The sequence below is a fragment of the Calliphora vicina genome, chromosome 5, assembly GCF_958450345.1.
Source record: "Calliphora vicina chromosome 5, idCalVici1.1, whole genome shotgun sequence".
Classification (NCBI taxonomy): Eukaryota; Metazoa; Arthropoda; class Insecta; order Diptera; family Calliphoridae; genus Calliphora; species Calliphora vicina.
In genome coordinates this window covers 1,735,421-1,749,824 of record NC_088784.1, presented here as the reverse complement: position 1 = coordinate 1,749,824, position 14,404 = coordinate 1,735,421, and the positions used below count along the sequence as shown (strand labels likewise).

Here is a 14,404-nt window from a genome sequence, read left to right as displayed (position 1 = left end):
TACCGTATTTATTGTTCATAATAGCTTGATATTTGTTTAGAATCTGAGAGAAAACATTTTTAGCAACTCTGTTATCAATTCACGTACGGCGATGTTTATTTTGTTAGTCTTTGTACTTCGGTGTTAAAAATCTGGACAAAAAAGAAAAAAGTTGACAAATGTGAAATAAGGAAAAAATGTCTGAACTTTGTGGTAAATATCATTAAAGCTATTTTTATTATGCCCAATATTTGGCTACGATGGCTAGGGCCAAAAAGATTAACGCCTACATATGTAAATATGTCTATTATTGGCAAGAAATTTACCCCCTGTCACCCTCGTACTTATACTATACAAAGAGAAAGATTTCGATTTGGAACTATATTGAGGTCACCGCTTTGGCCTTTCGTATGGAGTGTTACTATTAAACGTTTGTTGTCCAAGTGGTCAGAACTGAACACTGGATGAGTATGACTGATTCTATTAGATCTTTTCTATATTCGTTCACTCGTAAAAGGCGTGTCTGCGTACACCTGTCAAAATGATGGGCATGTAACCATTAGTGGAATGAACTAAAGCCGCTAGTCTTATTATTAGTTGATGAGTAATATGCTCCAGCACCAACTCGTTGTGTTTTTTGTTCATTATTTCTTATTGCTATTAAGTTTTTGTTTATGTTGATTTCTTTAAACTAGAATCTCTTGAAGAATCGTGTACCAGGCGCTTAAAGTTACTCGAATCTGTCATATTGGAACATGGCATGTCCCAAGGCATGCTCTTGGTGGCTGACAACAAGGAAAGTGAAGATGAAATATTACCACCCCATGGCAAAGCGATTTCAGTTGAAACATTATTAGATGCACTACTCCTGCTCTATGACGAATGTTCAAACTCTTCGCTAAGAAGAGAAAAGACGGTATCAGATTTTATAAAAATAGGTGTGTATGAATTGCTAATATTAAATTTGTTCAATTGATTTTATACGCATTTATGTTTAACAGCCAAACCTGTGGTATCATTAGTAAAAAAATTACGCCTGTCTCGAGATGATTTTGAGATTATAAAAATTATTGGCCGAGGTGCCTTTGGAGAAGTGTGCGTAGTTCGTATGATCAGTACCCAAAAAATATATGCCATGAAAATTCTTAATAAGTGGGAAATGTTAAAAAGAGCAGAAACAGCGTGTTTTCGCGAGGAGCGTGATGTTTTGGTATACGGCGACCGCCAATGGATAACGAATTTACACTACGCCTTTCAGGATGACACAAATTTAGTAAGTACATAATTTTTCCTAGTATACTATAGCCTACTAAAATGATGCTCTATCTTTCAGTACTTAGTCATGGATTACTACTGTGGAGGTGATCTGTTGACGCTACTTAGCAAATTTGAAGATCGTTTGCCAGAAGATATGGCAAAATTCTATATAGCTGAAATAATACTTGCTATCCATAGCATCCATCAATTGCGATATGTCCATCGTGACATTAAGCCAGACAATCTTGTAATTGATGTTAACGGACATATACGTCTTGCCGATTTCGGGTCATGCTTACGCCTCGGCACAGACGGCAAAGTTCAATCTAATGTAGCAGTTGGTACCCCCGATTATATATCTCCTGAAATTCTTCGAGCTATGGAGGATGGACAGGGTAGATACGGTGCTGAGTGCGATTGGTGGTCGCTAGGGGTGTGTATGTATGAAATGCTATACGGTGAGACGCCTTTTTATGCCGAAAGTCTAGTGGAGACTTATGGAAAAATTATGAATCACCAGAATTGCTTTGATTTCCCCCCGGAAGAGAGTACACACAAAGTGTCAGATTCTGCCAAGGACCTCATTAAACGACTCATATGTGCTCCCGAATTTCGCTTAGGTCGAAATGGTCTAGAAGATTTTAAATCACATCCATGGTTCGAAGGCGTCGATTGGGATCACTTGCGATTGGGCCCAGCTCCATATGTACCCGATGTATCCAGTCCAACAGACACGTCAAATTTCGATGTTGATGATAACACAATAAGGCATTCTGAAAGCGTACCGCCAACATCGAATCCAGCATTTTCTGGCTTTCACCTCCCCTTTGTTGGTTTTACATTTACCCAGAACAGCTGCTTATCCGATTTAGGCAAATTCGATATAAATATAGTGAGTACTCGAAAGGAAAGTTTGGATGGCATGGATATTTCATTCTTGAATACTCTCAAACATGAGCTACTCAACGAAAAGAATTTGTCGCCAGAAATCACACGGCAAATTTTAAACGAAATCAAAATCTTCAGCAAAAATTCACAAGGAATTGAGGGCATTAGATCAGTGGGGGATAAAGAAACCCAATCATTAAATACGGAATCTCTAGAGCTCGATGGGGCATCGAAAGCTCAATTGCAAGAACTAGATAAGGAGATTAACGAACTAAAGCGTGAAAAATTAGAGTTAATAAAGGAGTACAATGATGCTATGGAACGCATTAAACAACAAGATTCAGAATTAAAAGATGCAATAAGCCAAAGAAATCTAGCAATGATGGAGTATTCAGAGGTCACTGACAAACTTTCTGAACTTAGAAGTCAAAAACAAAAACTGTCAAGACAGGTAAGTGAAAACAAAAAATTCTATGAAACTTTATAATATACATAAGTATTGTTCCCCGTACTAGTTAGACTAGTAGGATTTAGTCAGAATAAACCCTGCATATCTGACTAGTACGGAAACAAAGCAATGAAATGCATGTACTTAAAATATTCGCCCCAAACATCTAACCATTTACATATAACAGGTACGAGATAAGGAAGAAGAACTCGAGACTGTTATGAAAAAGATAGATAGCCTGCGGCAGGATCTTAGAAAATCGGATAAAAGTAGAAGAGAGCTTGAAATGCGCATTGAAGATGCGTTGACCGACATAGCAACGGAGAAAAAGCAAAGAGAACGCACAGAAGAATTTTGCCGTCAATTACAAGATGAATTGAACAAAAAGAAGAATTCAGACGTCTCATATGCTGGATCCAATTTCAACTCTGATGCTTCACGTTATGAAATCGAACGTATTGAGATACAATGTACAGAAAAGTTAAACCAGCAACAGGCCAGATATAATCTGGAAATCTCTGCTCTAAGGGAGCAACTAAAGGAAGCCGAAAAGTATCAAGAGACACTGCTCAACGAATTACAACACAATCGAGAGAAATATGAATCTAGCAAACTAGATACATTTAGTGACACAACAGATACCATTTCTGAACTCAAAGAAGACTACGACAAGGAGAGAAATATATGGATGGAGGAAAAGCAGAGACTTCTCATGGAAGTTGAATTACAAAATCAAAAAACTCTTCAGATGCAAGCTAAACAAAGTGAATTCGAGGATAACTTTGAAGAACTAAAGTAAGTTCCTTTTTACCAAAACAAAATTGTCTCTTTCGGCAGTAATGTAATTGCATTCGCTTTATTAGATCTAAACGTCAGGCAATAAGTCAATGGGAGAAGCAAATGTCTGAAATTATACAGTGGGTATCGGATGAAAAAGACGCCAGGAGTTATTTGCAGGCTTTAGCAACAAAGATGACCGAGGAGTTGGAGTATTTGAAGCATTCTGGTAAGTATTTGTATTTATTGACGTAAGCTTTATTTTTTGTGAATTTAAAAAAAAAATATCAAGAAATTTGACACTGAAAAATGTGAGCTATATGATGCAGCCTCTTTCTTATAATTTTATAAAAAACTTTTTTAAAAATAATGTTTCCTTGGTGTTTCTCAGGATATAAGAGAATTAAATCGCAATAACGAAAGAATTTTTGTATTCGAGTTTATTGAAAGAATTTTATAATTTTCAAACGAAATTCTTTAGCGGCCTGGAGATTTTTTTTATTTCATTATTATATTCTAATTATTTTTCTAACCTTCTGCAAACGTGTTTATTAGGTCCCTTCTATAAGAAAAACAATGATAACAATAAGAATTGGCGAAATAGAAGATCACAGAAATTGGATAAAATGGAATTACTTAATTTACAATCATCATTGCAGTCCGAAATTCAAGCAAAAGCAGCTATATCTGATGAATTGAGTAAAACTCGTGCCGAATTGATAGCCACCCAAAAGTAAGTACACTTACCAGTACCATTAAATTAAACTAACAAATTAATAAAATAATAAATACATTTTATTACCAGGGATTTAAATGAATGTCGCAAACGTTGCGAATCGGCAATTTACGAACTACATTATAAGGAGAATCAATTGAGAGATATTCAGAAGGGTTTAGAATCATCAAAGGGCTGTAAGTATTTCAATTCATTTTGTATTTATTTTTTAGTTTTTCTAGTTATTTTTATTTTGTTTTCGTTAATTTTAACCCAATGAAGAAATATTAATTGGCATTAGATGATGAGAAAGAAGGCTTGCTTGATTGAAGTTTTTAAAGCGTCACAGCTTAACATAAAATTTAATAACATGTAATATTCATAATCTGTTCTGTTCTGTTGTTTTGTCTTTGTCAAACGCTGCATGATTTTTACAATTTCAATTGGTTATATTCTTACGTTATAGAGATTAAATAGCATTTAATTTTTTTTAACTTCACTTAAAGCCCCTGTAGACGCTAATATCAACGAATTAAATGCTGAGTTTAAAGGTTTGGAAAATTTCACCTTAACCGATAGAAAGCAAACTCGTTCAAAATTTACTAGGTGTGCCAAATGTAATCAGTATACGCGAACTAGTGAACAATTTAAAAGCATTTTAAAATCAGAAAATGAGCCAGAAAATCAGCAACAATTTTTTAGTCAAAACCAAAACATCAGCAGCACTTCCAGAGCCAACACAAGTACCGGCTGTAATAACAAACACGATGTCGTCTTGAACGATTCGAATATATCACTAACGACAACGACGTTGAAAAGCACCATGAAAGAAATAAAGTCTCAAAATAAGGTCTACACCTGGGTTGGATTTACTTCATGTTTTCTGGGCATGTTATATCTGTTCTTCCGCAATAACGCAATGCAATAGACAATTGAGCGAAAGGCACTTAAGTACAATAGTGAATACTCATACATACATACATCTTTATATATATATATATATATATGTACCTACACTTAAATGTTAAATGAAATATAGTTTTGTCGTCAATTATATATCAATCGTTCAAATCGTTCATCTTATTTTGGGCTGAAAAAAACCAACGTCTACTGTCTTACTTAAATGTTTTCATAGGTTCAATATAAATATATTTATATGGTAATGTATTTGGATTTAAAGGGTTGAAATCGAACCGAACGTATTACATCAAGCCTCGCTATCCTGCACAGAAACGTCAACAGATTTATGTTTGCTAATTGTAATTGTAACATTGTTCTTTAATGTCTATTGGAATTTCCATTTTGGCATTGTGTTCGGTTTCGATTCTTTTCATATTTAATTATTCAAATGTTTGTTATTGCTTTGCTTTTATTACTTATTTCCACTTAATTTCAAATCTGTACGTTACACATTTCCTACTTTGTCGCTATAACCAATGCTGTGTTCCTTCTGTGTGAACTTATTTTAATTAAAACAAATGATTTTATTTCGTTAACAAATGCAAATATGCTGTTAAGACTCATATGAATATCTACAGATTTATAGGTTGACAATGTTGGCCCACTCTAATATGTACAAATATATTATGTATATATGTAGAAGAAACAGACGATTGACCGTTGCATGTCCGCAAGTTGAGCTATATTTTAAATCAAGCAAGTTTATATATCTTTTTTAATAATCATTTCCTATTGTTCCTAATTTTATTTACATATTTTTATCCTCCAACTGCGAACTGAAAATACTTATTCAATACAAATATATAGAAAGTCATTCCATTCTTCATTGGGATATGTCATTTAAAATATAATTTATTCAAATATAAGAGTGGCAGTCCCTTGATTTGTTTATTTTTTTTTGTTTAATTATTTTCTTGTTGTAACTAAGTGTCTGTTCTCTTTTTACTTTATATATTTATCTACATAACAAATCATATGCTTGCACATAACGTTGTGTGTGTTCTTTTTTTTGCAATACAATCATTTCCATCCACCAACATCACCACGATGCAGTTTTGGAGAGATCAAATTCACAGGTATCTTATAATTATTTCAATAAAGAAGCAGCAGCTATTTTCAAAGAATCAGATCCAAATATCTGTGGTATGTCACTAGGTGATACGATGGTAAGTATCCTTTCACATTTTGACTAGCACACTATTTTTATACATACACCTGAGCATTCATTTTTGAATCCATTTTTCCTTAAATTGTCTACTCTCATTTAAGAACATTAATGTTATTTATGAAAGGTTTTCAAAATTATATTCATGTGTGAGTTGTTTGTTTTCTTTGTTTCTATTCAATGAAAAAAATTAAAAAATACGGCCATTTTTACATGTTCCAACTTTGAATGCGTGAAACTTTTTATAGGCAAGTTGTTTTTATTTTATTTAGAATTTTATCGCCAATACAGCAGATTTAAAAAAAAAAATTCGGCCCTTTGTAGGCCCTCCATGTCTAAAAAACCAACAAAATCGGGAAAATTAAAAAAATAAATAAATAAATAAACCCAAATATCTCTTCAACTAAAAGAGATAACCTACATAGCAAGCGTATTTTTGTAGATCTTCTCAAGGTCTACCTATATTTTAAATTACAGCTCATTTGGATCATAAATGGATTTTTAGCTTTTTTTTTAAATGTGAGACACGAGGTGACCAACTTTGAGGGGGCACGCACTGGCCCCCATTACCCCTAGGAAGCTGAACAACTGAAAATCAACTAGAAAACTAGTTTGCGAGATAAAAAAAATATATTTTCTAAACCTCTGTTCAACAACGCAAAACAAAAATTACACGCATTCTTATTATCTTCATGTATGCAGCGTAAATAAACAAATTTTTTTCACTTGTTTGCTTTTCATTTTTGATCGTTTGTGCAAAATAAAACTTGATGCTCTTCATTTGTGAACAATTTATAAAAATGTTACTTCTCAAAAATGCTCATGTGTATAAAAAAGTTCCTATTATTTTCTCATTTTTGAGTGAAAATAAAAAAACAATAAAAATCCTATCATACATGAAGAGAACATAACCCAACAAAAATTAAAATTGTCTTTTCATGAACATGAGTGACAAATGAATGAATATTTCGTACCCTGGCATTTTTACCCTTGCAAATCAGTTTGCAAGGGTAAATTTAAAAGCATTTTCTGTCATAGTTTTTCATGCAGTATGGTTAGGTCCGATTTTATATTAATCGTAACTAATTGTAACCAAAACTTATATCGCTAATAATAAGGTACATGTATATATGGAATATATTTTTATTTGCGTATTAGATGAATTCCTCGTCGAATATATTCTTTTCGGATGATGAACAACGACAGCAACAGTTGCAACAAATGTCAACAATGTTTAGTGGTACTAGCTATCCAATGAATTTGTCGCCTGAACACAATCTATCTTATGGGGAAGAGGGTAAAACTCGTATTAGTAATTCAAGTTCAAAAAGTAATTTGAGTTGTAAATCAACAGAGCTTCATCAGCAACAGCAGCAGCAAGCATCAGGCGTACACAAGCAAAAGATTCATCAGTTTTTGGTTCGTACTTTTAGCAGCCCTACGAAATGTAACCATTGCACATCGTTAATGGTGGGCCTAACGAGACAGGGAGTTGTGTGTGAGATTTGTGGGTTTGCCTGTCATACAAACTGCTGTCAAAAGGTTCCTACTATATGTCCTGTACCAAATGATCAAACCAAACGGCCGTTAGGCATCGATCCAACTCGTGGAATTGGAACTGCGTATGAGGGCTATGTAAAGGTACCAAAACAGGGTGTTGTTAAGCGCGGCTGGGTACGCCAATTTGTGGTAGTTTGTGATTTTAAGCTGTTTCTATACGACATTTCGGCAGATCGCAGCGCTTTACCTTGTGTGAACGTCTCACAAGTGCTGGATATGAGAGATACGGAGTTTGCAGTTACCAGCGTAAGAGAAAGCGACGTCATTCATGCTGCTAAAAAGGACGTGCCATGTATATTTAAGGTATCATATCAACACACACCCCATCCATTGCAGCATTTATGTTAAGAAATATTAATTTCAGATAAAAACATCATTAATTGATGGCGGGCCATGCCTAAATACTCTAATGTTGGCGGATAATGAATCGGAGAAAACCAAATGGGTAGTTGCCTTAAGCGAATTACATCGAATTCTAAAGCGAAATAATCTTCCAAACACAGCAATATATAAAGTTAATGAAATTTTAGATAGTTCTCTGGCTCTAATGCGAAACGCACTAAGTGCTCTTATCGTGTATCCCGATCAATTGTTACTGGGTACTGATGATGGTCTCTATTGCATAAACTTTGAGCAATATGAAATTGCACGCATTGGCGATAGCAAGAAAATCATTCAAATTTGGTATATTGAGGAGGAGCATATTCTAGTACTGCTCTGCGGCAAGCAGAGACACATACGTCTTCTTCCGATTCGCGCGCTGGAATGCAGTGATGTCGAATGGATCAAAGTAGTCGATTCTAAGAATTGCGTTGCTGCTTGCACGGGCATTATCAAACGTATGCCCACGTTAGTTTATTGCTTTGTGGTTGCCTTGAAGAAACCAACCAATCAAACCCAAATAATTGTTTATGAAATCAATCGTAATCGCTTGCGACACCAAAAAATGTGTGAATTCACTGTGGCCTATACAGTACAATGTGTTCAAATACTTTCCGACATGAGATTGGTTATAGGTCATCAAAGCGGTTTCACCGCCTACTTATTACAAGGAGAAGCAACAGCCATGTGTAAGCTAATTATATTCAAATTATTATTACTTTTGTTTTTTTTTTGGACAAGACATACATATGGGGGATTTCATGTCAAGTGAACCAACTTTTGAAATCGATGTCTTCCGATCGGGATGAAATTTGCACCAAGGTTAGCTCTATTGGATAGTAACTCAGACACAATTTTTCAACAACATCGGTCGAGAACTCTCTGAGTTATAGGGGGTAAAATTTTGACAATTTGGTCAAACAGGGGTTTTTTCTTATCCATGTAACTTATTACCTATTGTTCTTAGCAAAATGTGTTCCAAATAGTATAGATAGCTATTTCTTCGATCTTTCGAAAAAAAATATTTAAAAAAAAAAATAAAAAATTTTTAATATTTTTTTTCCGAAATCAAAAACTTTTTTGACTTTTTTTTAAAATACGCTATTTTTTTTTATTTTTTTTTTTTTCTTAAAATAAAGTTTAGATATTTTCCTTGAACACCTACTTGGTCGCTTAGTGGGATGCGAGTGGGATATCTATCAAAATAAATATTTTGTAACTCAAAACATAAAATTTTTGACTTTTTTTGCAAAATCAAAAACTTTGTTGACTTTTTTTTTCAAAATGGACCCTTTTTTAATTTTTTTTTTTAGGTCAAACAAAAGCTTAGATATTATCCTTGAAGACCCTTTTGGTCGCTTAGTGGGATGCGAGTGGGATATCTATCAAAATAAATATTTTTTAACTCAAGACTTACAATTTTTGACTTTTTTTTTTGCAAATACGATTTTTTTTCCAAATGGGCCCTTTTTTTAAAATTTTTTTTGTAGTCAAAAGAAAGCTTAGGTCCATTCCTTTAAGATATTTTTAGTCCCTTAGTGGGATGCGAGTAGGATATCTATCAAAATAAATATTTTGTAACGCAAGACATACAATTTTTTAATTTTTTTTTGCAAAATCAAAATTTTTTTCCAATATGGGCCCTTTTTTAATTTTTTTTTTTTGCTCAAAAGAAAGCCTAGGTCCATTCCTTTAAGATATTTTTAGTCCCTTAGTGGGATGCGAGTGGGATATCTATCAAAATAAATATTTTGTAACGCAAGACATACAATTTTTTAATTTTTTTTTGCAAAATCGTATTTGCAAAAAAAAAAGTCAAAAATTGTAAGTCTTGAGTTAAAAAATATTTATTTTGATAGATATCCCACTCGCATCCCACTAAGCGACCAAAAGAGTCTTCAAGGATAATATCTAAGCTTTTGTTTGACCTAAAAAAAAAGATTAAAAAAGGGTCCATTTTGAAAAAAAAAAGTCAACAAAGTTTTTGATTTTGCAAAAAAAGTCAAAAATTTTATGTTTTGAGTTACAAAATATTTATTTTGATAGATATCCCACTCGCATCCCACTAAGCGACCAAGTAGGTGTTCAAGGAAAATATCTAAACTTTATTTTAAGAAAAAAAAAAAATAGCGTATTTTAAAAAAAAGTCAAAAAAGTTTTTGATTTCGGAAAAAAAATATTAAAAATTTTTTATTTTTTTTTTTAAATATTTTTTTTCGAAAGATCGAAGAAATAGCTATCTATACTATTTGGAACACATTTTGCTAAGAACAATAGGTAATAAGTTACATGGATAAGAAAAAACCCCTGTTTGACCAAATTGTCAAAATTTTACCCCCTATAACTCAGAGAGTTCTCGACCGATGTTGTTGAAAAATTGTGTCTGAGTTACTATCCAATAGAGCTAACCTTGGTGCAAATTTCATCCCGATCGGAAGACATCGATTTCAAAAGTTGGTTCACTTGACATGAAATCCCCCATATACATATGTACATATAAATATTTTATAATTGTTTGTTATTTAGCGTTAATTCATCCCGAAAATCAACTTTGTGCCTTTCTAAATTATTCTGGCGTGGATGCTATACGTGTTATAGAAATACAATGTGCGGGAGGAGGTTATGGCGAATATCTCTTGGTCTTCCAAACTCTCGCCATATATGTTGATTTACAAGGTCGCAAGTCGCGTGACCGTGAGATTATGTATCCAGCTGTACCTTCAAATATAAGTGAGGATAGACAAGTTCTACTTTTTTTTTGGAAAACGATTTAACATACTGTCCTACATATTTATTTTAGCATATTCGGAAGGACACTTGTTGGTATTTTCAGAAACTCATCTGGATATATTCAATACACAGACTGCCGAATGGGTACAATCTATTGGTCTTAAGCGATCATCGCCACTAAGTCAACAAGGAAATATAGTTTTAACACATGTCAATGATACACCAAATGTTGTTTATTTAGCCAATATTCACACAAGTAAGTTGCAACCATAAACACAAAATATGTATATAGTATGTTTGAATTTACCCAGGCTGAAAAGGACAATCAGAACAATGTCAATCAAATGTTCAAGAACATACAGTACATCATATTAATAGAGATAGCAATATCAAATATAATGAGGACTACCCTAGAAATCACTTTAACACTTAACAATGTATGAGATAAAATTTAATAGAAATATGTTTTAAGCTCATTTTCACATATTTTGATCGTCGGTTTACATACAATTGATACTGCACTTTCCTGGGTTAACCTTACATCAAAGCGAACAAAATAGGTCATAAAATAGAGGGACATGTTTATACCCTGCACCAAAATAGTGGGGATGGTATAATGCTTTTGTGCTGATGTTTGTAACGCCCTCCTAAAAGTTCACCGATCGACTCAGAATCACATTCTCATCCATGTACATTTTGAAGCTATTTCGATTAGATTTGGCTCCTGTGTTTTTTTTCGGTCCAAATACGTTTTATATAAAAAGAAATCATATTTACATTTTTTTCCAGATCGATCCTAACTGACAATAGCTCCCATACAAGGCTCACGTCCAAATTCAACACAAATTAGTTTCATATAGAAGAAAATCAGGGGATTTAGTTTCATAATTAGTCATAACATAAATAAGTTCCACTTCCGAAAATCACTCACTAATAACGAATTATTGAAATTTTAAACATATATATTCTTACTTGTTTTTCATTTGCGACCACAAAAAGCATATATATTCTGGATCGTTATAGATAGCGGATTCGATATAGCCATAACCGTCTGTCTGTATGTATAAATCAACTTTCCGTAGCCTCCAAATAACTTATATGTATACATGATTCATACATCAATATATCCGCTATAGGCTCGGTTCGTTTACTATTTAAAATAAAAAAAATCGGCCAACGGCTGAGATATAAGCAAAAAACCAGAACAACCTCGATTTTTGGCTTATTTTTAATCTATATCTGGATTACTAGTCATTAAAGAGACAATATGGATATCTAATGATAAATATTTCAAAGTCTGTTGCAACGACGCATATATAGCCATAAGTTGGACCTACAATGGATCAAAATCGGAAAAAAAATTTTTTAACTCGAATTTAACTCCCGGGAAAGAAAAAAGTCCGGTAAATTAGGAACCCTAATCAAACACAACGAATCACAATTTATTGTATATGCATTTCTATACAATAACATCCAGTCTAAAATGCCATTTTAGAGTGGATGTTTTTTTATTATCAATTTACTTATTTATTATCTTGCAGAGGGTTTATTCCAGTCTAAAAACTTAAAACGCATTAGTGGCGTGAACACAAAACGACGTTTCTCAATGAGAGAAATTAATAAAACTATTAAAAAGTATGTATTTTTTTACATTATTTTTTAAAATCAAGTGCAATTTTCTTATTTGTTTTTTTTGTTTGTTTATAAACTACTAGCACCGACAGAAGATCGAAAATGATTTCAGCGCCTACAAACTTTAATCATATATCGCATATGGGTCCTGGGGATGGAATTCAAAATCAACGCCTTTTGGATTTACCAACATCTATCGAGAGCCCTAATGAATCTCGTAGTCAATTGTTAAGCATGATACAGCCCGATATGGCATCTTTGAAACAATTTAGGCAACTTAAAATAGGTCACAACAATGGTAAGTACACACGCTTGTAAATTATTAGAGATTTCAAACCCGAAATCCCGATTAAAAAATCTCGGGTTTTTTTGGGATTACATAAAATCCGGGATCCCAGGATTTACATTTTCAAAATTCCGGAATTATATCTCAATTCAATGATCTATGTATATTTCTTTTAGGAATGATGCAAAAGAGCACAATGCATGATCAGCAATCAGAACACAATTATTCAGAATCTCGGTCGCCGAGTCCATTTGGCAATGAATCATCATCTTTTAAAGACATGTTTGAGGTAAGTATAGCTTATATTGTACGCCCACCACACATTCAAGCAACCATATTGTAAATACATTTCAAATTTATTAAATTTTAGGATGAGCTATCTTTCAGTGCTCAACTTATGAATGATGGAAATCAGCAGTGACATTCACTACGTTCGATATTTTCCATATTTTCTGAGCAACATACCTAGATTTGTGCAATACAGTGAGAGAGAGAAAGAGGAAAATTGTGAGGCCACGAGAAAGCTTCCTTTCACTTAAAACAAACAAAAAGAGAGATTAACTTGTTAAAACTGATCTCATCGGCAAATAAACTGATTTATTTATTTAGAAGGGAACGGAACGGAACGTCGTAATCTTATATAATTCGAATTACATATTAACATAAATATATACATACATACATATATCTATTCATGCATAAAACACATACTAATCCAATATAATACATTTATTTGACTTTTTTCATATTTTACGATACTGAAATCGATCGAAAATTATATTTATATATAAACACACATCCACACAAACTAATACTTTTATTAATATTGTATGATATTGAGTTTAATAATTTTGCATATACATACTTTACATTATAACTACATACATACATACATAATACATACATACTATCTATATACTTACCATACATAAAAACATGTTAGATTAAATTATTAATTGCAAAAATATTTGTATTCATACATACATACATACTCTATTTTGTTAAGTATTGTATTATTTTTTAACTAATTTAGATTATTACGGTTTCACAGGGATGTAGACGTGTTAATTTGTATCACTGTAAGGAGATCATACAGTTGTAGCAAAAAAATAATAAATTTCTATGTCCACTACTTTGTGATGCCTTTAAGATTTAAATTAAAACTTTATTTTTTTTTTATTTTATAACGGATCAGCTTAAAATATGCTAAAAAATTAAAAAGAAGAATAAAGTAGACAACTTAACATTTACAAATTTATTTAGTTGTTTAAAATGTGTCTTAACTTCAAAACACGTCAATAGGCAACATTTAATATGTGGGGTTTTTTATGCCGGTTTCCGGATTCTTTAAATTTCAAATAAAAGCGCCAAATAGTTTACAAATTGTAACAACTCATTCCCCCTTATCGTGGTTGGCGTAAACGTCATACGCCTACGACAGTTTCGTACTAGATTAAAGAAACAGTTTGCATATTATTATTTATTCAAATATACATAATAATTTAAATAGTCACTGCGTTTTTATACAAATACACTTTTAGAATTTACTTCAATCAACACACTTAAATACGGTTGGAGAACACGTTTGAATTATTTTTCCGTTCGATATTAACTCAATCAAGATTC

At 32.7% G+C, this 14,404-nt stretch overlaps 1 protein-coding gene across 3 annotated transcripts; it reads left to right on the top strand.

Annotated features, from left to right (window-relative positions):
- The first annotated feature begins 55 nt into the window (after positions 1 to 55).
- Positions 56 to 14,036, top strand: gek (serine/threonine-protein kinase gek). 3 transcript variants are annotated; one of them, XM_065513954.1, is made up of 18 exons: positions 56 to 192; positions 675 to 917; positions 981 to 1,252; positions 1,313 to 2,575; positions 2,760 to 3,367; positions 3,436 to 3,578; positions 3,905 to 4,082; positions 4,155 to 4,261; positions 6,078 to 6,190; positions 7,348 to 7,486; positions 7,544 to 8,052; positions 8,114 to 8,819; positions 10,657 to 10,860; positions 10,931 to 11,116; positions 12,402 to 12,495; positions 12,576 to 12,790; positions 12,955 to 13,067; positions 13,149 to 14,036. In XM_065513954.1, exons 1-18 carry the CDS (start codon positions 177 to 179, stop codon positions 13,197 to 13,199), a joined length of 5,160 nt encoding a protein of 1,719 aa, XP_065370026.1. In that variant the 5' UTR covers positions 56 to 176; the 3' UTR covers positions 13,200 to 14,036. The 3 variants fall into 3 exon arrangements, with proteins under 3 accessions (XP_065370026.1, XP_065370025.1, XP_065370024.1); XM_065513953.1 differs by having other exon boundaries at positions 7,348 to 8,052; positions 12,585 to 12,790; XM_065513952.1 differs by having other exon boundaries at positions 7,348 to 8,052.
- Positions 14,037 to 14,404: the final 368 nt, after the last annotated feature.